Source organism: Neofelis nebulosa, chromosome 5, assembly GCF_028018385.1.
Source record: "Neofelis nebulosa isolate mNeoNeb1 chromosome 5, mNeoNeb1.pri, whole genome shotgun sequence".
In the NCBI taxonomy this organism is placed as follows: domain Eukaryota; kingdom Metazoa; phylum Chordata; class Mammalia; order Carnivora; family Felidae; genus Neofelis; species Neofelis nebulosa.
Genome location: NC_080786.1, coordinates 97,074,373 through 97,098,406, shown reverse-complemented (window position 1 = coordinate 97,098,406; position 24,034 = coordinate 97,074,373). Strand labels below are relative to the sequence as shown.

General features: G+C 36.2%; 1 protein-coding gene across 5 annotated transcripts in view; it reads right to left on the bottom strand.

The window, feature by feature from the left end:
* Positions 1–24,034, bottom strand: part of LSAMP (limbic system associated membrane protein) — a 653,847-nt gene that overhangs the window by 294,210 nt on the left and 335,603 nt on the right. For all 5 annotated transcript variants that reach the window (XM_058731340.1, XM_058731341.1, XM_058731343.1 and 2 more), the window contains exon 2: positions 16,040–16,272. In XM_058731340.1, the coding sequence (XP_058587323.1) occupies positions 16,040–16,272 (233 nt within the window). The remainder of the gene's footprint in view (positions 1–16,039; positions 16,273–24,034) is intronic.

Below are 24,034 nucleotides of genomic sequence, written 5' to 3'. Positions count from 1 at the left end.
TGACTATAAACACAACATTAAAAAAAAACTATTGGGGTGCCTGGGTGGCTCAGTCGCTTAAGTGATAGAATCTTGATTTTGGCTCAGGTCACAATCTCATGGTCACAGGAATTGAGCCCAATGCCAGGCTCTGTGCTGAGCTTGCAGCCTGCCTGGGATTCTCTCTCTCCCTGTCTCTCTCTACCCCTCCGCTGCTTTCTCTCCCTTTCTCAAAATAAATACATGCATTTAAGAACACTACTGTAAAAATGATTTTGGTATATTACATTCTATCTTTTTTTTCCAGTGGATGTATGAGTGCCTATGATGTGTATATTTATTACACTTCACAAAATCAAGGTTATGGATGATACTTTTTTGTAACCTGCCACTTCACTTAACTATATGTAGCAAACATTTATCATGTACTAAATTGTTTTATAAAGCATGATAGTTAATGATTGCTTTGTTGTATAACTCAGAGTTTTTAGTTAAAGAAAGAGAGGGGCACCTGGGTGGCTCAGTCAGTTAAGCCTCGAACTTCAGCTCAGATGATCTCACAGTTTGTGGGTTCAAGCCCTGAGACAGGCTCTGTGCTGACAGCTCAGAGCCTGGAGTCTGCTTCGGATTTTGTGTCTCCCTCTCTGCCCCTCCCCCGCTCCTGCTCAGTCTCTCAAAAATACACAAACGTTAAAATTTTTTTTTTTTAATTTTTTTTTTCAACGTTTTTTATTTATTTTTGGGACAGAGACAGAGCATGAACGGGGGAGGGGCAGAGAGAGAGGGAGACACAGAATCGGAAACAGGCTCCAGGCTCCGAGCCATCAGCCCAGAGCCTGACGCGGGGCTCGAACTCACAGACAGCGGATCGTGACCTGGTTGAAGTCGGACGCTTAACCGACTGCGCCACCCAGGCGCCCCTAAAATTTTTTTTAAAGAAAGAGAAAACATCTCTGGTTATCTTGTACACAGAAGGAACTCACTGCAACTCACAATACCACTAGGAAGCCTGCAAACCCAGAACAGTGCCAAAAAAAAAATCATGAGGGAAGCATGACTGCTGATGAATCTGAACAGGAAATGCCATGGCTTTCGTCATTACCAACATGGCTCTCAGTCTTAGTGAGACATCAGTGATATAAGTGTTGCCAGATATAAACTCACTTCTACAGGTGCTACCAATTACCTAAATAGATTTTTTTTGGTCTCCAGTTTCTTGTATCAGTTATGTCTATTAATAACTCCAAGTCTGTGGCAGGTGCACGTTTGAAGACCTGGATCTCATGTCTAAGCCATACTTTTGAGAATGTTTGTATTTTATTTCTGCTATTACACTGGGTGGTAATGTCTGCATCCCAATACTGAAAGGACAAAAGTTCTAGACATAGCCAAGAGGTTTGAGTGCTGGCAGCTACTCTAATGTCTATTCTAATGGTATTTCTACTTAGGAAATGACCTCAGTTTAACTTCCTCATTTCTTATTCTGATTATTTTGGGCGTTTTCATAATTTTCTTTAAAAATAATTCAGTGATGACCACGTTGTTCGAAAATCTGTTTGCATTCCAGAGGATTTTCATGGAAGCAGAATTACTGGGTCAAATGATACAAATGTGTTTTAAAACTTTGATCAACATTCCTACAATACCCTAGCAAAGTTTCCACTAATTTTCACTCTCCACAGGGAGATATAAAATCATCAATTGTCATACTGATTGCCAATTCAGGCTAGCCACATTTTTTTAACCCTTTCCCAGTATTAACAGACTAAAAATTAACAATTTGTTGTTTTACTTTGCATTTCCTTCTTTATTAGTGAGATTTTAACAGTTTTTCATCTGTTTGCTATTTCCATGGGTCCTTTTATAAACTGGTGATTTTATGCTCGTAGACAAATTTTAGACATATTGTATTGATCTTTTTCTCTCTTTATTGACCTGTTGAAATCTAGTCATGTACCAATGACATTACAGTTTTATTTTTTTTGCATATTTCATTTTTAAGTCACTTTATCATTTTTCTTAATTGTATAAATTTATATATACATAGTCAAATTTATCCATTTTCTTTATAATTTTTTCACTCGTTTTTATGTTAAGAAAGCCTTCCTCATTTTGTTGAGATACTTATTTGTTGATGGCTCCTTCAGCCTTTTCCTTTATTTTCTACTTTTAAATCTTTAAGACATCTGGTACTAACTGTCATGAGTGGTTGTTCAGTAAAAATATAATTCTATATTAACTTTAAATAGTTATTCAGAATCATCTGTTAAATAATAATTTCTCCATGATCTTAAATAATTCAAGATCATGTGTGTTCTAATTATATGTGATAGTGTTTTACAATTCATTTATATCCGTGGACTTGGTCATCCTTTACTCAAAAATACAGTGTTGTGAAATTTTATCTTTATAAAACATGTTAGTATCTAGCAGTACAAAATTTTCCTGTCCCAATAAAACAACTTAAAACATATTGCTATTTGTGCCCACCTATTCATAATTATCTTGATAAGTTTAGTATAATTTCAATCCAAAATTTCTCCACGTAAATTTTAGATACATAAAAATATTCTATATTTAACTTAGGGAACACTGCCATCTTACATTATTTGTGTCCATTCAAGAATTAAGTATTTCTCTTCCATTAAGAAACAAATAAGAAACAGAAAAAAAACCCACATTTATTCTCTTTGGTAGTAATATTGATTTCTGCATTAGGTTCTCTATGTTGTTTATTTAATTTATTCTTCAATGTTTTTATATTATTGAAGCTTCATGAATGGCTTTTTTATTTTATTTATTTATTTTTTTTGGAGAGACAGAAAGAGAGAGAGAGAGAAAGAGAGAGGGAGAGAGAGAGAGAGAGAGAATCCCAAGCATGCTTTGTGCTGTCAGCACAGAGCCTGATGTGGGGCTCAAACTCACAAACCATGTGATCATGACCTGAGCCCAAATTAAGAGTCAGATGCTTAACCAACTGAGCCACATAAGCACCCTATTATTCTTGATAATGCTGCTATAAACATTGGGGTACACGCACACCTTCAAATCTGTATTTTTGTGTCCTTTGGGTAAATACCTACTAGTGCAATTGCAGGGTCATAGGGTAGTTCTATTTTTCACCTGTTGAGGAATCTCCATACTGTTTTCCAGAGAGACTGTACCACTGCGCATTCCCACCAGTGTATGAGGGTTCTCCTTTCTCCTAGCCAACAACTGTTGTTTCTTCTGTTGTTAATTTCAGCCATTCTGGAAGGTGTAAGGTGGTATCTCATCATGGTTTTAGTTTATATTTCCCTGATGATGAGTGATGTTGAGCATGTTTTCAGGGATCTGTTAGTCATCTGGATGTCTTCTTTAGGAAAAAAAAATGTTTGTTTACGGCTTCTGTACATTTCTTAACTACACTGTTTTTCAGGGGGTGTTGAGTTTGATAAGTTCTTTATATATCTTAGTTATTAACCCTTTATCAGAAATGTTATTCACAAATATATTCTCCTATTCCATAGGCTCCCTTTCAGTTTTGTTGATTGTTTCTTCCATTGTGCAGAAGTTTTTGTCTTGAAGTCCCAATAGTTCATTTTTTCCTTTGTTTCCCTACCTTCCAGACACATGCCTAGAAAGAAGCTGTTTCAGCTGAGGCCAAAGAAGTTGCTGACTATGTGCTCCTCTAGGATTTTGAAGGATTTAGGTCTTTCAACCATTTTGAATTTATTTTTGTATATGGTGAAAGAAAGTGGTCCAGTTTCATTCTTCTGCATATTCTTGTCCAGTTTCCTAACACCATTTGTTGAAGAGACCGTCTTTTTTCCTTTGGATATTTTTTCCTACTTTGTTGAAAATTAGTTGACCATATAGTTGTGGGTCCATTTCTGGGTTTTCTATTCCGTTGCATTGATCTACTTGTCTGTTTTTGTGCTAGTACCATACTGTCTTGATGATTATAGCTTTGTACTATAGCTTGAAGTCCAGAAATGTGATGCCTCTGGCTTTGTTTTTTCTTTTTCAGCATTGCTTTGGCTATTCAGGCTATTTTGTGAGCTATTCTAGCTCTGTAAAAAATGCTGGTGGTATTTTGATAGTGATTGCATTAAAAATGTGGATTGCTTTGGGTAGTATAGACATTTTAATAATGTTTATTCTCCCAATCCGTGAGCAGAAAATGTTTTTCCATTTCTTTGTGACCTCTTCAATTTCTTTCATAAGTTTCTTATAGTTTTCAGAGTACAGATCTTTTACCTCTTTGGTTAGGTTTATCCTTTGGTATGTTAGTTTTTGATGCAATTGTAAATGGGATCAATTCCTTCATTCCTTTTTCTGCTGCTTCATTACTGGTGTATAGAAATACAACAGATTTCAGCACATTGATTTTATATCCTGTGACTTTGCAGAATTTGTGTATCAGTTCTAGTAATTTTTTGGTGGAGTCTTTTGGGTTTTCTAGATAGAGTATCATGTCATCTGCAAATAGTGAAAGTTTGACGTCTTCACTACAGATTTGGATGTGTTTTATTTCTTTTTGTTGTCTGATTCTGAGGCTAGGACTTCCAGTACTATGGTATATAACAATGGTATGAGTGGACATCCCTGTCTTGTTCCTGATCTTAGGTGGGAAGCTCTCAGTTTTTCCCATTGAGGATGATATTAGTTGTGGGTCTTTTGTATATGGCCATTATGAGGTTGAGGTATGTTCCATATATACCTACTTTGTTGAGGGTTTTTATCAAGAATGGATGCTGTATTTTGTCAAATGCATTTTCTGCATCTATTGAGGATCATATGATTCTTATCATTTCATTTATTAATGTGTTGTATAACATTGATTGATTTGTAAATATTGATCCACCCCTAGGCCAAGAAATAAATCCCACTTAATTGTGGTAATTCTTTTAATGTAAAATTTGGATTCAACATTATGTTGAATATGTTTTGGATTCAACATGGTAGTATCTTGTTGAAAATAGTAGTAGGCATAATGTTTTGGATTCAACATGGTAGTATCTTGTTGACAATATTTGCATTGATGTTCTTCAGGGATACTGGCCAACCCTTTATAGACCTTTATAGAGGGGTCTCTGTCTAGTTTTGGAACCAAAGTAATACTGGCCTTGGAAGTTTTCCTTCCATTTCTATTTATTTAGAATAATTTGAGAAGAACAGGTATTACTCTACTTTAAATGTCTGATAGAATTCACCTGGAAAGCCATCTGGCTCTGAACTCTTGTTTGCTGGGAGATTTTTGATTATTGATTCAATTTCTTTGTTGATTATGAATGTGTTCAAATTTTCCATTTCTTCATGTTTCAGTTATTGTAGTTTGTATGTTTCTCGGAATTTATCCACTTCTTTCAGATTGTCCCATTCGTTGGCACATAATTTTTCTTAATATTCTCTTAAAATTGTTTGTATTTCTGTAGTGTTGGTTGTATTCTCTCCTCTTTCCTCTTTTCCCACAGGAGCACCACTAAGCCTGCCAGGTATGACCCCACCAATGGCATGAATTTCTAAAACTTTAGACTTTGAGCTCCACTGCTTATAAAAACTTATGATAGCTTCTCTCCTTCTCCCAGTCAATGTTTGTGGGGAAAAGTTTTTCATGTGCAGTCCTCTGTGCACTGCGTTCTCTCTCTCTGTCTCTCTATCTGTCTGTCTGTCTGTCTCTCTCTCTCCCTTCCTCCATCCCTCCTTCCCTCTCTCTCTCTCTCTGTGATCAGGGCTCCCTCCCCTTCACAGCACCTGCAATTCTTTTCTCCCCCAGGTCTACTCTCAGCACCTCCTACCTACACGATGTGGCTGTTTTTCTCTATCTAGATGTGGAATTTGATCTCTCAGTCCTCAGGTCGATTTTTTGGATGCTCAGAATATTTTGATATTTATCTGGCTGTGTTTGAGGGACAAGAAAGCATAGGGTCCCTTTACTACTCCTCCATCTTAACTCCTGCTTGGTCTTTCTATTTTTAGTTTTTGAAAGAACCTCTTTACTGTTTTCCACAGTGGCTGTACCAATTTACACTCCCACTAACAGCACATGGGAGGTCCTTTTTCTCTACATCCTCACAAACACTTGTTATTTCTTGTCTTTTTGATAATAGACATTCTGACAAATATAAAGTCATATCATATTGTGTTTTTGATTTGCATTTCCCTGATGATGAATGATGTTGAGCATCTTTTCACGGGTCTGTGGCCATCTTCCTTACAAGAATGTCTATTCACGTTCTCTGCCTGTTTTTAATCAGATTTTTTTGTGTTTTTTTGGTGTTGCATTGCATATGTTCTTCATATATTTTAGATATTAACCCCCTTTTGGATGTGACATTTGCCGATATCTTCTCCCATTCATTAGGCTACCTTTTTGATTTGTTGATGGCTTCCTTTGCTGTGCAAAAGCTTTTTATTTTGATGTAGTCCCAATAGTTTATTTTTGCTTTCATTCCCCTGCCTTAAAAGATATATCTTGAAAAATGTTGATATGGCTGATGTCAAAGAAATTACTGCCTATGTTAGGGTGATATTCTAAAACCAACAACTGGATGCTAGGTATGTTCACTGATACTGGAGTATAAGTGCTCCAAGGTTCTCTCAATTGACTAGGATAAAAAATACACACACACACATATACATATATATTTCTATCTATCTACCTATCCTACCTATTTATTCCATTAAAACTCATGAATAAACACTAGTAACTCCAATTTTAATCCAACACTACTCTGTTCATTTAGGCTTTTCCTTTTGCATATTTATACTTCTCTTCACCATGAAAAACTGGTTATCATTATCCTCAAGATATTTACTAACTTTTTCAATTCTCTTGCATGTAACTAGGGTCCTAATCCTCCATGATTGCCTCCCCATGCATATGTCCATCATTCATGAGCCCTGTGACCTCTGGTGTTTGTACCCCACTTGGGTGGGCCCTGGCACAGGTTGAGTATGGCTGCTTTCCCACCACACTCCAGCTTGCCTAGTAGCTTTTTGATTCAAAATAAGGTAAAGGACCTTATTGTATTTTGTTATTGTTTTTTTGTTTGTTTGTTTGTTTTGTTTCTTACTTTGTCACTGAAGCAGACCTAGGACTTGACAAATTTTAAAGACAATGCATGAGGTGCCTGGGTGGCTTGGTTAGTTAAGTGTCTGACTCTTGATTTCAGCTCAGGTCATGATCTCATGGCTCATGAGTGAGCCCTGCTTTGGGCTCTGTGCTGACAGCATGGAGCCTCCTTGGGATTCTCTCTTTCCCTCTTTCTCTCTGCCCCTCCCCTGCTCATTCTCTCTCTCTCTCTCTCTCTCTCTCTCTCACTCTCTCTCTCAAAAAAAAAAAAAAAAAAAGACAACGAAATCAGGACACCTGTGTGGCTCAGTCTGTTAAGCATCGGATTTGGGGTCAGGTCATGGTCTCATGGTTTGTAAGTTCAAGCCCTACAACTCACTCTGTGTGTACAGCTTGGAGCCTGGAGGCTGCTTCAGATTCTGTGTCTCCCTCTGTATCTCTCTGCCCCTTCCCACTCATGCTCTGTCTCTCTCTCTTTCTCAAAAATGAATAAACATTAAATAAATGAACACAGATCTTAAAAAAAAAGATAACCCAAATCATCTCAATGTGCAAAAAATAAATGTTACCTAATAGAGCAAGCTTAAAACAATGAAAGTACCTCTGTCTTAAAATATATATAAATATATATATGCCATTTTTCTTGACTGTTAAATATATTAATTCAAAAAGTTGCCTTTATTATTTTTAAAAGTACACAGGTTTTTTTGTTTTGTTTTGTTTTTGGTAATGTATAGAAAACATAAGTTTAGGGTAGCTTACAGTACTATTTAGGATATTTGTAAAGGTAGCTATCCTTATCTTAATAGGTAAAATATCTGTGTAAAAACTAGCACATCTGTAAATTGTCCCATGTGATATTATGTAAATGTAAGGAAAATAACTTGTAGTATACATTGGATGTATCTAAACTAGCATATGCAGTTCCAAAATGGAATGAATCTCCACTCCCAAAATCATCCTAATCAACATTAAATTCTGACCATAATGCATTAAAATTAGTATAATTGTATAATGATTCAAGATTTGAATATAGCTGATCATTTATTGGCATCTGTCTTCAGGTGGCTTTCTTCTTTTCATGGAGTTTGGGTTTTTACATGGAGCCAACTCTGGGTTCTAAAATAACTTTGTCTCTATTCCCGTATTGTTTTGTCATCTTCAGGAAGGACAAATGCAGGTTAGAACAGAAAGCATGTGGATGTAAATAGTTGATTTAATTTCATGTCTAAAAGGTGGACTGCAGATACATATAGAGAACTTGGGAATAGTAATTAATTTTGAGTGGATGGGCTTGACTTAAATGAAATTTGAATCCTTCCCACAGGTGGAATATCAACTTAAAACCACAAACAAAATAGAAGCTCTGAAAACTGAGTAGAAGTTATCTTTTTGTAAGAGACATTTACATACAAAAAGGAAAATCTCCATTTTTATGGGTGTCTCCTTTGATGTACCAGGAAGAGGGGGGTGATTCTAAATCTCTAGAAACTCTTATTACTAGAGAAGGCATGACTTAGATCTGCACAGCAATCTTAACTCTGGTTTACTGTGCTTTTCCTGGTAACCTTCCACAACTGGCTCCCCACTGACAACACCTTTTGTCATAAGCCGAGGATGGCATTCAATGTGATAGCTTTGGGCATTTTGGGGAGTTACTCAGTATTATTGGGTCTCTTGCATGTATACAGAAGGTATACATGTTGTTAAACATTTGTTTTTCTCTTGCTAATTTGTTTCATTCAATATGATTCTTAGATTAACTAGAAGAACTTTGAAAGGTAAATAAAAATTTCTACTCCCCAATAAAGTACTATTCACAAATATTTTAGCCCCAAACTTTCACTTCTTCCTATATTACATTACCTTTCTGATGGCTAATGTAGATACTGATGTCCTAATAGTCAGAACCTGGCCTTTTAATAGCCAATCAAGAGGCTATATTGTCTAAAAAATTAAGCTGAGGAGTAGGAAAAATAGCACACTTCAGCATAGAAACTCCAAATGAGAATTCCAGTTAATCATCAAGATTCTCAATAACCAACAGAATTAACCCTAGATCAAATCCAACTGAAGAAGATTTAAAATTCTTTATTAGATTGCTTTAAAAATGTAAAGAGCTCCAGGCTAAGTTCAATTGGAATGCAGTAGCAAATATTTTACATGAATTTTTGTAGGCAATGTTAAGTTACTGAAAAAATAATCAATGCAACATAATGCTAATTAAAGAAAGGAAAGAAGAAAGATGGAAGGGAAAGGAGAATAAAGTAAGTACAGTAGTCCCCTTCTTAATTTGCAGGAGATACATTCCAAGACCCCTAGTGGATGCCTGAAATCATGGATAGTACCAAACCTTACATGCATTATGTTTTTTCTTATACATACATACATATATACATACACACTTATGATAAAGTTTAATTTATAAATTAGGCACAGGAAGAGATTAAAACAATAGCTAATAATAAAATAGAACTATAACAATATACTATAATAAAAGTTATGAGAATGTGGTCTCTCTCTCTCTCCCTCATAATAAATTATTCTCTTATACTTATCCTTTTTGTGATAATATGAGATGATAAAATACCTATGTGATGACATGAAGTGAGGTGAATTACACATGCATTGTGATGTAGTGTTAGGCTACTATTGACCTTCTGACTATGTGTCAGAAGGAGGATCATCTGTTTCCAAACCACAGTTGACTGTGGGTAAATAAAACTATGGGAAAAAAAAAAAAAAACTTGGGATAAAAGGGAAACACTGTAATGAAAGAAGGGAAAAAAAGATAGATTATGAGATATAAAAAGGACACTTGCTTGGAGTTCTGGGTAATACATTTAGATCAGAATTAGAATGTTTAATAGGATTTAAAATGTTTCTAAGAATTTAAATCTTAGAAACAATAAGTTCTAGACTAATATTCATGAAAAAAATAAGTTTGTGTTTCTAATATTTGAATTTTTAATTATTAAATTAAAAGGGAATCTATGGACATTACAGTTGGAAGTCAATATAGATATTCTAAAATTAATGAGGTACAAGAAATTGGGCTTTTTAAGTGTGTGGATTCGAAAAAGGAAAAAAAAAAAAGGCCAAACATGGTCTTAAAAGAAAGTCCCACCTTCATATTTTTCCCATAATTATATTGGTTTAATTAAGGTAATTATGCAATAAATTTCCTTACAAGTAATAGATTCTCAGAATCAATGTATATGACTTGAGTCACAGTGGTGAGAAAAATGTCTGACGTTGTATTTAATATTACAGTGAAATTTAAATATTAACTTAGAAATACATTTCAAAAACCAATTAAAAAAACATATCCTCAATGTTATTATATGCAGATGAGGCCATTTCTAAAACACCAGTAATCAAATTAGAATAGCATGAAAAGAAAGCAAAAGATACAACATGGAAATTACCATTCTTGTATGGATAGCTGGCTCAAGAATAATGTAATAAAAATTTGAAAATATGATTAATGTAGTAAGGGATGGTGAATGGGATATTTAAAAATAAGTCTCACATTTTAAAAATCCTGTCATGTTAGGGTATCCTTTGCATTTACATATACATGGAGATTCTTAATGTTATAGTTAAAAAAAATTTGCACTCTGGGGGCGACTATTCCCAGCACTCAAGGACATCTGTTTTCTAGAAGTACATAGGTTATTTTACTTTATTTTATTTTATTTTATTTTATTTTATTTTATTTTATTTTATTTTTCTATTATAAGGCTCTAGTACCTGCTCCACAGAACTTTAGACACAATTTGATGCTGTGTTATATAGGAAAATGAGCAAGCAGGCAGTAGCAAATTCCTCTCATTAATTGCTTAGATCCCTAGCATAGTAGATCTTGGTTTTTCACAAATATCTGAATCATCTGCAGAACGCAGTGTATTTGCAAATTTTGGCTGTATTCCCAGGGATTCTGGTTCAATTGTTCTGGGAATGGTTCACAGGAATCTATATTTTGACTAGTATAATAAACCAAAATGTTGACTTTATTGTAGGTTAAGTGAGGATCACACAAAGAGAAACGTTGTAAATGCAAGTGCCTTCATCTGTGGCATGATCAGATAAAACACACCATAGGTGGATAAACTTTCTAGAAGAAAAATACATTATTAATAGGAAATGTGTCAAAGTGCTCTGTTTATTTTATTAACGTTAATAGTGATGTTTTCTTTCTTAATCTTTTGTCTCAGAATCTGTAAAGAAAGTGGTGTGGAAACCAAAATATCTGTCTTTAGATATGAGTCCCACCATTCATTAAGTATCTCAAATGTATGTTCATATTTGAATGTTCATTGCTTCCACAGATGCAACATTTAATATCACTAATCACAAGTCAACCCAGAGATCATTACTGATTTGTATATTTGCTGATGCAAAACTTTCACCTGTATATCTCATGAGGAAGGTGTGTAGAGATGTCATTTAGCTGAATATTGAGTTTAGTGAACCATGCAGCATATTTATTTCAACACTGGATATTTTATGTGTAATGACCCTCATGAACTGATAAAAACTTAGAGAAAAATGTGGGAGATGTTAAATAGTCACTAATATGGTGCTGATACATAGAAAAGGAATTGAGAAAACAAAACCTGAGAAACATAAAGTATAAATACTTAAAAATTTATAAAGTTGAGATTTTTGAAATCTAGAGTGGTTTTTATGTCTCAACATTTTCTTTTTAGCCTCGATACCTGAAAATGGACAGTTTTGGAAGAGAGGAGAATTTCTTTCGACAAAACTAAGCTAGGTAAGCAGTTTTGGAGGGCCTAAGATATTACCATGAAATGTGAGGTTTTTGTCAATCTACCTATCATCTATCTTATGCCCAGGGATATCATTGCAGTATCTTAGGAGTATTTGGGGGGGGGGGTGTAACACTTTAGGAGTATTTGGGGGTACAACACTATCTGAAATTAAATGAAATTACGAATGAATATTTCCCCAGATGTTCTTAAGGTATACAATTCTTCTAAATTAGTGGTTCTCAAAGTGTGGTCCTTATACCAGCATCATCATTATTATCTGAGAATACGTTAGAAATGCATATTAGCCCCTGTCCCCAGAACTACTTAATCAGAAATTCTGGGGAGTTTCACCAATCTAAAATTTAGCAAACACTCCAAGTGTTGCTGAAGCATGCTGAATTTTCTCCTTAAATATTCTTAATAAATGTAACTAAGAATTTAAAAGTGATGTTGGTTTAAGAAGCCTTTTAGAATCCTAAATAAGTAAAGCCAAAGACTGAATGCTAAGGAAAAGGACAACTCAGGAAAATGGATGGGAGGGATCTAAAATAAAAGCTGAAATAGCCTATCACAAGGGTAACAGGCAATACATGGAAGCAGCTGTTAGATTCTGGGTAGTACCCCCAGGGCAAAAGTGAGCCTTCTGACAAATACTGGAGCAGCAGCAGCAACATGGTTATCATAACACCATCATCACCATCATCACCATCATCACCGTCACCAGTCACCATTATTATCATCTTAATGGGTGAAAGAAAACACACGATATCCAGACACAGGGCTAGGCACTTACATAGATCATCTAATTTAATCCTTACAATAGGCTTAGGCAGACTTAAAATTTGAATTTTATCTCTATTTTACACATGACAAAACTGAGCCTTAGAGAAAGAAAGTAGTTTATCACCAAAATTATTTAAGTAGAAAGAAAGAAAACTGAGATACGAAGCAGGAAGTATGACTTCAAGGCCCACATTCTTGACTGCTATTCTTTACTGATATCTCATAGCAACTTAGAGCTAAAGGTGGCCTCACCATTAAGCAAGGAAAAAGAATGCAGTATTTATTTAATGGGTAGTTAAATTGGATTCACAGAAACTATGGAGAGTGAGCAAGGCAGAATTTGAAAAATTCAAAAGACTCTTACATTTTGAAGGAAGGTGCGATGGGGTTGGAGGGAAGAAGAGTGGCAGCTATACCTAGAAACAGATTCTTTGATGTGATGAACACATAGGGTTGAGGCACAGAGTAGGAAGCAGAGGAAACAGTACGAACAAGCAGCACGGGAGATGGAACCACTGATATAATCACCACATTTAATGCCCTAAGGGTAAGTGGATCAGCCATCTGGTGCAAGATATAAAATGGCAACGTCCATATAGTTTGTCAGAAAAATCCCCCTTCATGACTCAGTCTCAAGGAGGAGAAGATCCATTCTTCATATTTCTTATAAGTATAGGCTTTGTTGCTCCTTATTTTTTCCACAGCAATGTGATTTAAAAAAATACAATAATATCTTAAATCACATAGATACGGGTTTGAAACCCTGTCCTAAGAGAACAGGCAGCCTTGGGCAGACTCCTTATTGTCTCTGAAGTTTAAGCTTTTGCACATTTTTAATAAAGTTATTAACATCTAATTAATAATAATTTTATTAGAATCAAATGGGACAAAGAACTACAGCTTTCATAAAGAATTGCACCAAAATGTGTACCTTTGGCATGCAGATTATTGGAATTAAAAATAATACAGACCTAAAGACTTGGGAAGAAATGTTGACCTTCCCCTTAATTGCTTAAAAAAAATTAGGTGGAGGATCTGCTCCAGCAAGAGAGCTATCACCATAAATAACTACAGTATAATATGAACTAGGTGTGGTCAATAAGGAGGAACCTTGTAAGCACTGTTGATCAACGACCTCTCTATGTCCCATTGTTTCTGAATGGCCCAGTAATATTTGCTACCAAACATTGACTCTTTTTCATTTTCCTGTGAATTGCTTTCCTTCCATTTTCTTCTCAGTCCAGCAGCCCATTCTCTTTAGTTCTGGGATATATGTATATATATATATATATATATATATATATATATATATATATATACTCATTTTACCTGGCTGTCTTTGTACTCTCATGTTTATGTGGATTTCCCATACATATGAAATTAAATTTTATTTTTTCTGTTAATCTATTTCATGTCAATTTAATTCTTAGACCATTAGAAGAATGGTAAAGGGTAGACAAAAATTTCTCCTACACAACAGAATAAAAGTACAATGCACTTAGTAGATTCTTTTCCATCACTTAATATTAAGATAATTTAAGTTAATTTCACTTATGCTGCACCTCCAACCCTCTCAGGATTAGCACATTTAGTTCATAACTAAAATGTATGCAGATAAGTAAGAAAAAAATGGGGGGGGGGGAAGGACATGGGGCATTTGGTGCTAACAGCGGATTTAAACACAAATCTATTAGTTCTTAAAGCTATCAAAAAAATTCCCTTCCAGTAGAAAGTGCTTCAGATTTGATTCCTGGCCTGCTTGGCTCCAACTTACTCCCTGAATTCTCTATGTGACCTGGAGCAAGTAACTTAAATTTAAGGAAAGTCTGTTTCCTCACCTAGAATCCAAGGAATATAATACTCAAATTGCCCAATTTTACTTAGTATAATACACATACACATTTTCCAGTTGTGGTGTCTAGGGCTTTCCAATGACATTAAAGGCTATAAAGGTATTAAAATTGTGTAGGAATCTCATAATGTAATATGGAGCTGGCCATAAAACTAGCTATCTAGGCTTCCTCTGCCATTGCATATGGTAGAACTATTTTTATTTTGAGGTAGGTGTGTGTGTGTGCATGAGAGAAAGAGTCAGAAAGACAGAGACAGAGAGACACAGAGAGAGAATATATGTGTGCTTGTCGTTTTGAGGGAGCTGGTAAATTAACCCATTTACGTATTTACACATCTCTGGTTATGTTTACACGTTTAAATGGGCTGCCTGAGATCCAAGCCCTGATGTACCATGTTATGGAGCTCGAGCACTCTGTACCAAACCACGAGGAAAACATTCTATGTTTTGACTATGATAGGAAATTTGCAAGTCCATAGACATGTTTTTTACAAGCAATAAAATGAAGCTGTCAGCCATCGCAAATGGACCAAGATAGAGGTCACATGACTAAACCACCTCTGGACCAGGCAGTCTCTGATGTATTTTACTCCAGTTTCAATCTATTAATCAGAGGAGTTGGGAGAGCAATAATTTAAACGCTGCAATAATCAATTCCATAACACATTAATAGAAGCTACAGTCAAACTTTCCCACACCACTGACTGCACTGGAATCCTGACAGGAGCCCTAGGGCCATGCCTAATTTGCATTAAATTTACATAAAATTGTAAATCAAGAATACATGAACACAGCCCTAATATTTGTTAGTGCTTAGATCTTTTCTGATAGATGGATTGGAACTGCTAGTGGTTTGACTTCGCTTGCAATAAAACTGTGCAGCTGATCAGCTTTGTTCTCATTCTGCAATTATGAGAAAGGGACCCATGAGAGCTATAGTTTGGGGGCATGTGTATGCCACTTACGGTTTTTGTCCTATAAAACCATGACTCAGATGTGCCCTTAGGAACCCCAGTCTAGAAGCAGATTGTCCCCAATAACTTTGTAAATCCTTGTCATTAGATTTGCTCACAAATAACTTACCATTAAATGGAGATATAAATTACAAAGAAAGCTGGCCAGCTGAGAGGATATCAGGCCCCTGAAAATTTTTATTTCCAAATTATACTTACTATCACAAGAACAGATAATTAGTAATATTCTTTATGCTGAAGATAAAAACCAAGCCTTCAGCAAGAGTCATCCAGTACCTAAAAGTTGATGAAGTGGACTTCACATGGTTCTAAGCATTGTCTGTGTTCTTGTTACTTTGTTCCAAATTATTTCAACAGCCATAGCCTTTGCTATGTGCTTTTATACTCAGGGCTGGAAGAAAATATTCTTACCAAGAGTACTGGCTCACAGTGGCAAGATTCCTCTTTCTCCTTAGTCCTTTCATTTTAAGTCTATCCTTTTAGAGAAAAAATAGATACTTAAACACAAAATTGCATGTGAAAGGTTTTTTCAGAAAGGGTTTTGCAAATATTTTACACATCATGTTAATTTTTTTCTCTCACCTCTCCCTTACCACCTACCTATCCCACCTTTTCTTACCTTGCACGATCAAGTAAACTTGGGAGGTCTTGGGCTCATGCTGTGTCTGAACCGAGCAAGTATAGGAGCCCTCATCATAGACATCCACCTTCTGGATTCGGAGGCTGTATTCCAGAGAATGGCGTTTCTCCAGCTCAACCCGAGGGTCCAGAGACCATTTGTCATGCCCAGCAAAAATGATGCCAGAACGGTTCAACCAGGCCACCTTTGAGTTCTTGTCTTCTACAACGCACCTGGTAGAGCAGAATAACAACATTAGAAACTTAGCCATACCTGCATCTGCATTCATTGTCCACATTGCCTTCAATAAGACCAATGAAGAACGATAATTATATACAGGATGAATTATTGCCATGCCATTTCTTAGGGTCCTATGTATTGTCACTATTTATCCTAAGATCTATCTACCATTCAGTGGATGGATATAATTATATTAGACTCAGTTTAGCCATAAACAATCAGTATGAAAAATGCAGGCAAATAAATTTAGATAGGTATTGACTTCCCACTGGATTTTCTTCTTCTTGTCTAGGAGAAGGTCATTCACGCAAAACTCCATCTGTTTTAGTAACTGAGAATTTGACAAGTGATAATGTGGCACATTTCCTGAGTTTTGAATTGTATGAATTCTTTCATAAGTATTTCCTAAATTTCCACAAGAGTGTGATGGTAGATTTAAATCATGCCCCACTGCTATAGAAATTAGACTAGATTTCAGAATTTGCTTTGGATTCTTACAGGTTTGGAATGCCCTCTCCCAGGAGTGAGAAGTGTGTGAACAGGTCCAAAGGTAAGAAGAAAGGTATTGTGTCAGGGAAATCAAAGCTAGCATCTTCTTGCCTATGTCTGGTTCCAGCTGCTGAGGGCAGCAGGTTGTCTGCTGGCAAAACAGCTTGCTACCAGCATTTCCGACACATCAGAATGAGTTCAATATTTTATGGGAGATGAATAAACCAGTTCCATGGTTCCTACTCTATGAAAGATGAAGGGGAAAAAAATGTTTATTTTAATAAATACTTATTTTTAAAAGCCTAACAGGATCTCTTTCTGAAACTTTCGAGAAAGAGGCAAAGAATCTGGAGAATCAATGGATTCTCCATTGAGAAGGGGTAAATGCTTCATGGGGAGGGGCACCTGGGTGGCTCAGTTGGTTGGGCGTCTGATTTCACCCCAGGTCATGATCTCGTGGCTTGTGAGTTCGAGCCCCAAGTCGGGCTCTGTGCTGACAGCTCAGAGCCTGAAGCCCACTTCGGATTCTGTGTCTCCCTCTCTCTGACCCTTCCCCAGCTCACACTCTGTCTTTGTCTCTCTCTTTCTCTCTCTCAAAAATAAATAAACATTAAAAAAAATTTTAAAAAATGCTTCATGGGGAATATAGTTTTCCCCTTCAATTTCAGCAAGAATCAGGAAATGGAAAAATTGAGCAACAATCTTCTCTCTGTATCCCTTTGGCAAGATTTATGTCTGCCCCACAGGGAGATTGTCCCAGACCCTGTTCACAACTGTAGAGCCATCTGCTCAGCACTCTGAGGCATGAGGGATAGAGAAGAAGCCAGGAGCACGACAGCAGAACAATTAAAATACCATGTTCTTTATTTTCCGAGCTGAGCCCAATCCAGGTTTTCTCTTAGGTCAAAAAAGCCAGTTGTAGAGATTCTGTACCTATGCATAGATAGGAAATTAATGCCTTATCTACAGGCTGTCTACAGTACCTATACAGAGGCCAACCCATCTTGCTTAAAAGCAGAAATGCTGAATCCTTTTAAAATACCTCACCTATCGTTCAAAAGACCCCCTTATCCCATCATTTTTAAGTGAATTTAATATTTTATTTAACACGAGAATTTTATTTAATGACTTGAATTCCATGATATGCAGGTGTCTCTTTTCTTCTGCATTTATTTATTTTCATAAACATAAGTAGATGAAATCATCATTTGGTATCTCTGTTACCCAATATGGGTCTCTGCCATGAAGATATTGTTGGGATTAGTTAGAAGTGCTTGATAATTTAGAATTTCTCCATGATGGAGTACAAAGCTAACTTCATGGATGCTTGATGCTTCTTTCCAGACCTGACTGTACTTTTCCTGTTCTACTATTTTGTGTCATCATTTCTCTGCCCTTCATGGTATTTGTGGCACTTCTTAAATGAGAATCATTTATGAGTTAATAGGCTGCTTTGCTGCATTTCTATATCATAAATGAAGTTATTGATATGGATTTACTGTGTTCTTCTTTCCTACTGAGAAGAATGGAAATTGACCTCTGTAAATGCATTTTAAACCTTTATCATGTATCTCCTTGCACTTTTCTCATCTAGGCAGCTCAACACACCAGGAAACAGATATGCTACATCATAGGGAGGTACTCTGAATAATGTCTAGCCCCAAATATGGCCCTAATATGTTCAATTTGGAAAAAAAAGATGATACAACATATTTTACATAGAGATGGCCTACAAATCAATTAAAGATAGATATTTTGCCCTATTCATTTAGGTGCTTCCAAAAATTTATGTTATGTAATCTTAGGTATTGATAAATGCCTCTTGTTAAAGTGACAGCATCACACGCACAGGGAGGAGGACAGACGATTACCTCTTTTACACTTCCCTCTCCCAAACCCTACGGCATCCACAAATGAATTGGACAAATTTCCTTATGAGCACAAGGTAGAGTTTCTAAGTCAGGTGTTTAGGGTCCTCTGGACATTTTAGCAATTTTTATCCATGGGAAAGTTAAAATTATCACATAGATCATTATTCCAAACTATTCTCTGACAATATTCAGATCTATCTTACCTAAAGAAGTAATTGACTATTTCAGCAAAATTGCCAGACCCATAAAAGTGCATCTACCAAAACAATACATTATATGAAAATTTGCTATGACAATCTATATAACGTCTTATTTTTACATTATGTTTCTTCTTACATTTGTTTTTAAAATTTACCTTTTACTTACAAATAAACACACACACATATATGTATATATACACACATATATACACTCACACTTTTTATTAACTTAGTATGGTTACCCAAGATACTAATGTACATCTTGGCTATGTAGTATTTGTTTTTAATTTTTATTTTATGTAAGCTCCACACCCAGTGGGGAGCTTGAACTCACAACCCTGAGGTCAAGCAAGAGTCATATGCTCCATTCCCTGAGCCAGTCAGGTTTCCCAACAATGTAGTATTTTTAAAAGGTAAACGACTCCTCCAGATATTTAAGGTTTTTTTTTTTTTTTAATGTAGCCAGTGGTTTCAAAGTAAATATATTGACTCTCTAAAGTAGAAAATAATCTTTTTACAACATTACAAAACTTTCATACTGAAAAACGGCAAACATAATAGTTTCAGAACCAATTTAACTTTTCAGAATTTTAATATTTTGATTTAAGGTGGTAACTATTTCAAACCATAAGAAGTGCACAAGAGGAAAAGACTGAAAAAGTCAAAATAATCTCAACATGTAGAACTTATCTTTGTTCAGTGAAAATAACTAGTGACACACAGTAGTCACAGAGCACCTAGTTATTCAAAAATGGTTAAATGCCAATTTAATGCAGACCCACGTTCCCAGCATGCACTGACTGGCCAGAAAGCATCATGTGCTCCCATATAGGAAGTGAGTTGGCTTAGCTGTGCATTAGGCATTCCTCTAGAGTAAATGAGAATTCTCATGCCATGCCATCATGACATAATAATGAGTTACCCCCCCCACCCCGCCCCACCTAGAATGCTGCTTCAATACCAGATAATCTAGTTCAGAAATGGATACTTAATGACTTTATCTTCAAAATCAGCCATGGCTACAGCTGGAAATGTGTGAAGAGATGTATTTTAAAAATCTATACGTGTTATGTATTGTTTAGATTTAATAGAGTGTTTCTTCCAGGAGTTTACAACGCTGCAAATCATTCCAGGATTTAGAAAGGACTGCTCCTTTAAAAGAGTGGGTGTTGGTGCCAAGAAGAGAGGGGCAGAGAATGTCCCTCCACTTCAGGTGGGATTTTTTTGGCAGGCAACTGAGAACATGGGGATATAATACATCTCTCTAGGAAATCTTCTATTATTAGTATCCCATCCTTTTATTTGGCTCTCCTTATGACCTCACTGTACTCCACATTGCATTAGAATTATTTGCATTTATCTTTCCTTGTATGCTTATTAATGACAGTGACCCTCCTGAATTCACCTATGGAGCTCTCAAGGGACCTAACAGCATACACCACCATGTGCACAGTAGGCGCTCACTGAAATGTAGAATAAATAAACTGAATTTAACAAACTGGTACTTAACAAGTATCAAATATGTATTAATTACCTAAGAAGTGCAGATGAATGGGTAATTATTTTAACATTTCTTAAGAAATAATTAAAAGTATCAGATACAGGGGTGCCTGAGTGGCTCAGTCGGTCAGACTCAGTTGTGTCAGACTCTTGATTTCAGATCAGATCATGACCTCACAGTTTGTGGAATTGAGTTTTGCAATAAGCTCTGCACTGAACGTGTGGAGCCTGCTAGGAATTCTCTCTCTCTCTGTCTCTTTCTCTCTCCCACCCCTCTCAAAATATTTTTTTTTTTAAAGTATCAGATCCAAAGGTAAATTTACAGAGAATTATTGAGTGTGGTATTAACATAAAAGTGAAGGACAGAAACGTGTATGCTCATTGTTTCCATTATGAAGAAACATCATCCCTGGGAATTACATACTCTATGTCACATGTGAAAAAGTAAAAAGAAACATAAAGCAGTAGATAAATGTTTACTGGCTTGCCCACTTTAACCATGAATCTGCAAATATCACGTGGGTTACTTACCTTACCTATGGGCCTGTGATTTTTGTTTTTTAAATCAGCTTTGAAAAAATTACAGGAAGGGCAAACAAACACATTTTTATGTTCCTCGTTCTGTATATCTGCAGCCATAAAACTGTCACAAAAAAATCAATGCACCCATAAAAATCTCAAGCATCGGATCTCTGAAAACACTTTATACCAAGCATATTATGTACATTTATACAAACAGGTACATCAACAGCTCTACTCATACTGTATAAGCCTGCTTCTAAAACGATGACTATAATTGGAGGCAGAAAAGAAATGCTAAATTCAATCTGTAGCAATAGATTTCTTAATAGCATATTTACTGACAGTATATCCATGATATAAGTGATACAGATCTACCAGATTTTAAGCCTGTTCAATTGCCTCTGGGCACATCTATTCATATTTAACAAACATTACTGCTAAAAATGTACCAATTTACCATTAGAACTTATCCAAACGTTCCTTTCTTTCTGAAGAATATAATCTTGTATTTATCCGTTGATCATAAGTGAGAACATTTTCTCAATCTTTTACCAGTTATTGATCCTCATACTTAATTGTAAGGATCAGGGCAGTGGAACTGGATAGGTAAGAGATTTATTTTAAAAATTAAGAAAGAATAGTGAGATGAGTGGTTCTCAAGTGGGGGTAAATCGTGCTTGCAGATGATATTTGGAAATAATCTGGAGACATTTTTTGGTTGTCACAACCTGAAGTGGGGAGGTTGCTAGTGGCATTGAGTGGGTAGAGGCTAAGGATGCTGCTAAAGATCCTCCAACATAAAGGACAACCTCTACAATAAAGATACCCCAAATGTCTACAGGCCTGAAGCTGACAAACCCTGAGTTAGACCACTGTCTCTTGGCTTAAATATCTGGTAGCATATGGCAAACGTCTACAGTGTAATGGTGTTTTTTTCATAAGCATATGCATCTTAATTTATAGACACTTAACTGCCACCAGCAAAGTCCCTGAATCGTAAGTCATGCTCATGACAGAAACACCACAATGAAGTCTAGTCATGCTGTGGTTATAAGTTAGTAGTAAATGAAACATGCCCCTTTGCTGTGTTACTTTATATATATTTTTTAACGTTTATTCATTTTTGAGAGACAGAGAGAGACAGGGCATGAGTGGGGAAGGGGCAGAGAGAGAGGGAGACACAGAATCTGAAGCAGGATCCAGGCTCTGGGCTGTCAGTACAGAGCCCGACACGGGGCTCGAACTCACGAACTGCGAGATCGTGACCTGAGCCAAGGTCGGGCGCTCAACCGACTGAGCCACCCAGGCACCCCACTGTGTTACTTTAGTACCATAATTATACATCAAGATAATCTTGCACAGACAGTCCCCAGATTACAATGCTTTGACTTAAAATTTCTTGACTTTACAACAGTGTGAAAGCAATACACTTTTAGTAGAAATCATACTTTGAATATTGAATATAAATCTTATCCCCAGCTACTGATATATGGTCAGTTACTTTCTCAAGATGCAGGGCAGTGGCAGTGAGCTGTAGCTCCTAATCAGCCATGCCATCACGAGGGTGGACAACCGATATGCTTACAACCATTCTGTTTTTCATTTTTGGTACAGCATTCAATATATTATATAAGACATTAATACTTTATTATAAAATAGGCATTGTGTTAGGTGAATTTGCCCAACTGTAGGCTAATGTGAGTGTTTTGAGTACACTTAAAGTAGGATAGGCTAGGTAAGATGTACGGTAGGTGAGGCACTTTTGATTTAAGATATTTTCAACTTATGTTGGGTTTACTGGGAGGTAACCACACCATGAGTCAAGGAAGATCTGTACACAAATGATGGTGAATGGGGAAGCTATAACCTGGTTGCTTCCTAATTTAATGCTGGAGAAATCATTTAACCTTAGTCTTTTTCTTTTTTTCTCTACAGAAATGGGTCTGTAACATCCAGAACAGATAAGGAAGAATCAACTCAATTGGGGCAATTTGAGATTTAAGAAAATTATTAACCTTTATTAATTGGAAAGCTACTTTTTAATTAACTTTTATTATTTTTCACATTTGTGACTCTCCCTTACATGACATGTAAGACATGTAATGACTCAAGATGTGGATGGGAAAGAAGTCTTCAACAATGTGCTGGCCCTTTATTTTGATGCTGTTTGCTGTGTAAACTTAACCCTACAAACAAAATCCTTACTGAATCCACCACACTATCATGAAATGTAGAAGGAAATATTCTTGGAATAAGACCTAAAGTTGTCCATTCCCAGCATTAGTGTGTGAAATCAAGAATTGCAAAGGATGGAATAATGTAGGCTCTCTGGAGTCAGAAGTTCTTAGTCTGACTTTATCATATTATTTTAAGTATAAGGAATTCCAGGAACACTATGCAAACACATTAAAAACAATATATGCCAAATTAGTTAACAAATTTAAATATTTTTATTTTTTACTATTTATTTATTTACTTATTTTTAAAAATTTTTTTTAACGTTTATTTATTTTTGAGACAGACAGAGACAGAGCATGAACGGGGGAGGGTCAGAGAGAGAGAGAGAGAGAGAGACACAGAATCCGAAACAGGCTCCAGGCTCTGAGCAGTCAGCACAGAGTCCGACACGGGGCTCGAACTCACGGACCGTGAGATCATGACCTGAGCCGAAGTCGGCCGCTCAACCGACTGAGCCACCCAGGCGCCCCAAATTTAAATATTTTTAAATTACTAACCATTTTGGGTCATCTCTGCTTCATTACCATGTTCTGAGATTAAACTCAGAAATTAAGATTATTGTGGGGATTCATTGCTGACCCTTAGGTGTACCTGCTAGTCTTGTCTGTGGCAAGTAGCTTCAGCTCTTTCGCTGCCTTGCTCCATCTCTACCTCCTTCTAGACTTGATTTCTGGCTTTTAACCCTGCCTACGCTCTTGGTCTCAATCTCTTGTTCATTTTTAAAAAATGTTTATTTATTTTTGAGAAAGAGACAAAGAGAGGCAGACCATGAGTGAGAGAGGGGTAGAGAGAGAGGAGACACAGAATCTGAAGCAGGCTTCAGGCTCCATGCAGTCAGCACAGAGCCCAACGTGGGGATTGAACCCACAAACTGCAAGATCATGACCTTAGCCGAAGTCGGACGCTTAACTGACTGAGCCACCCAGGCACCCCTC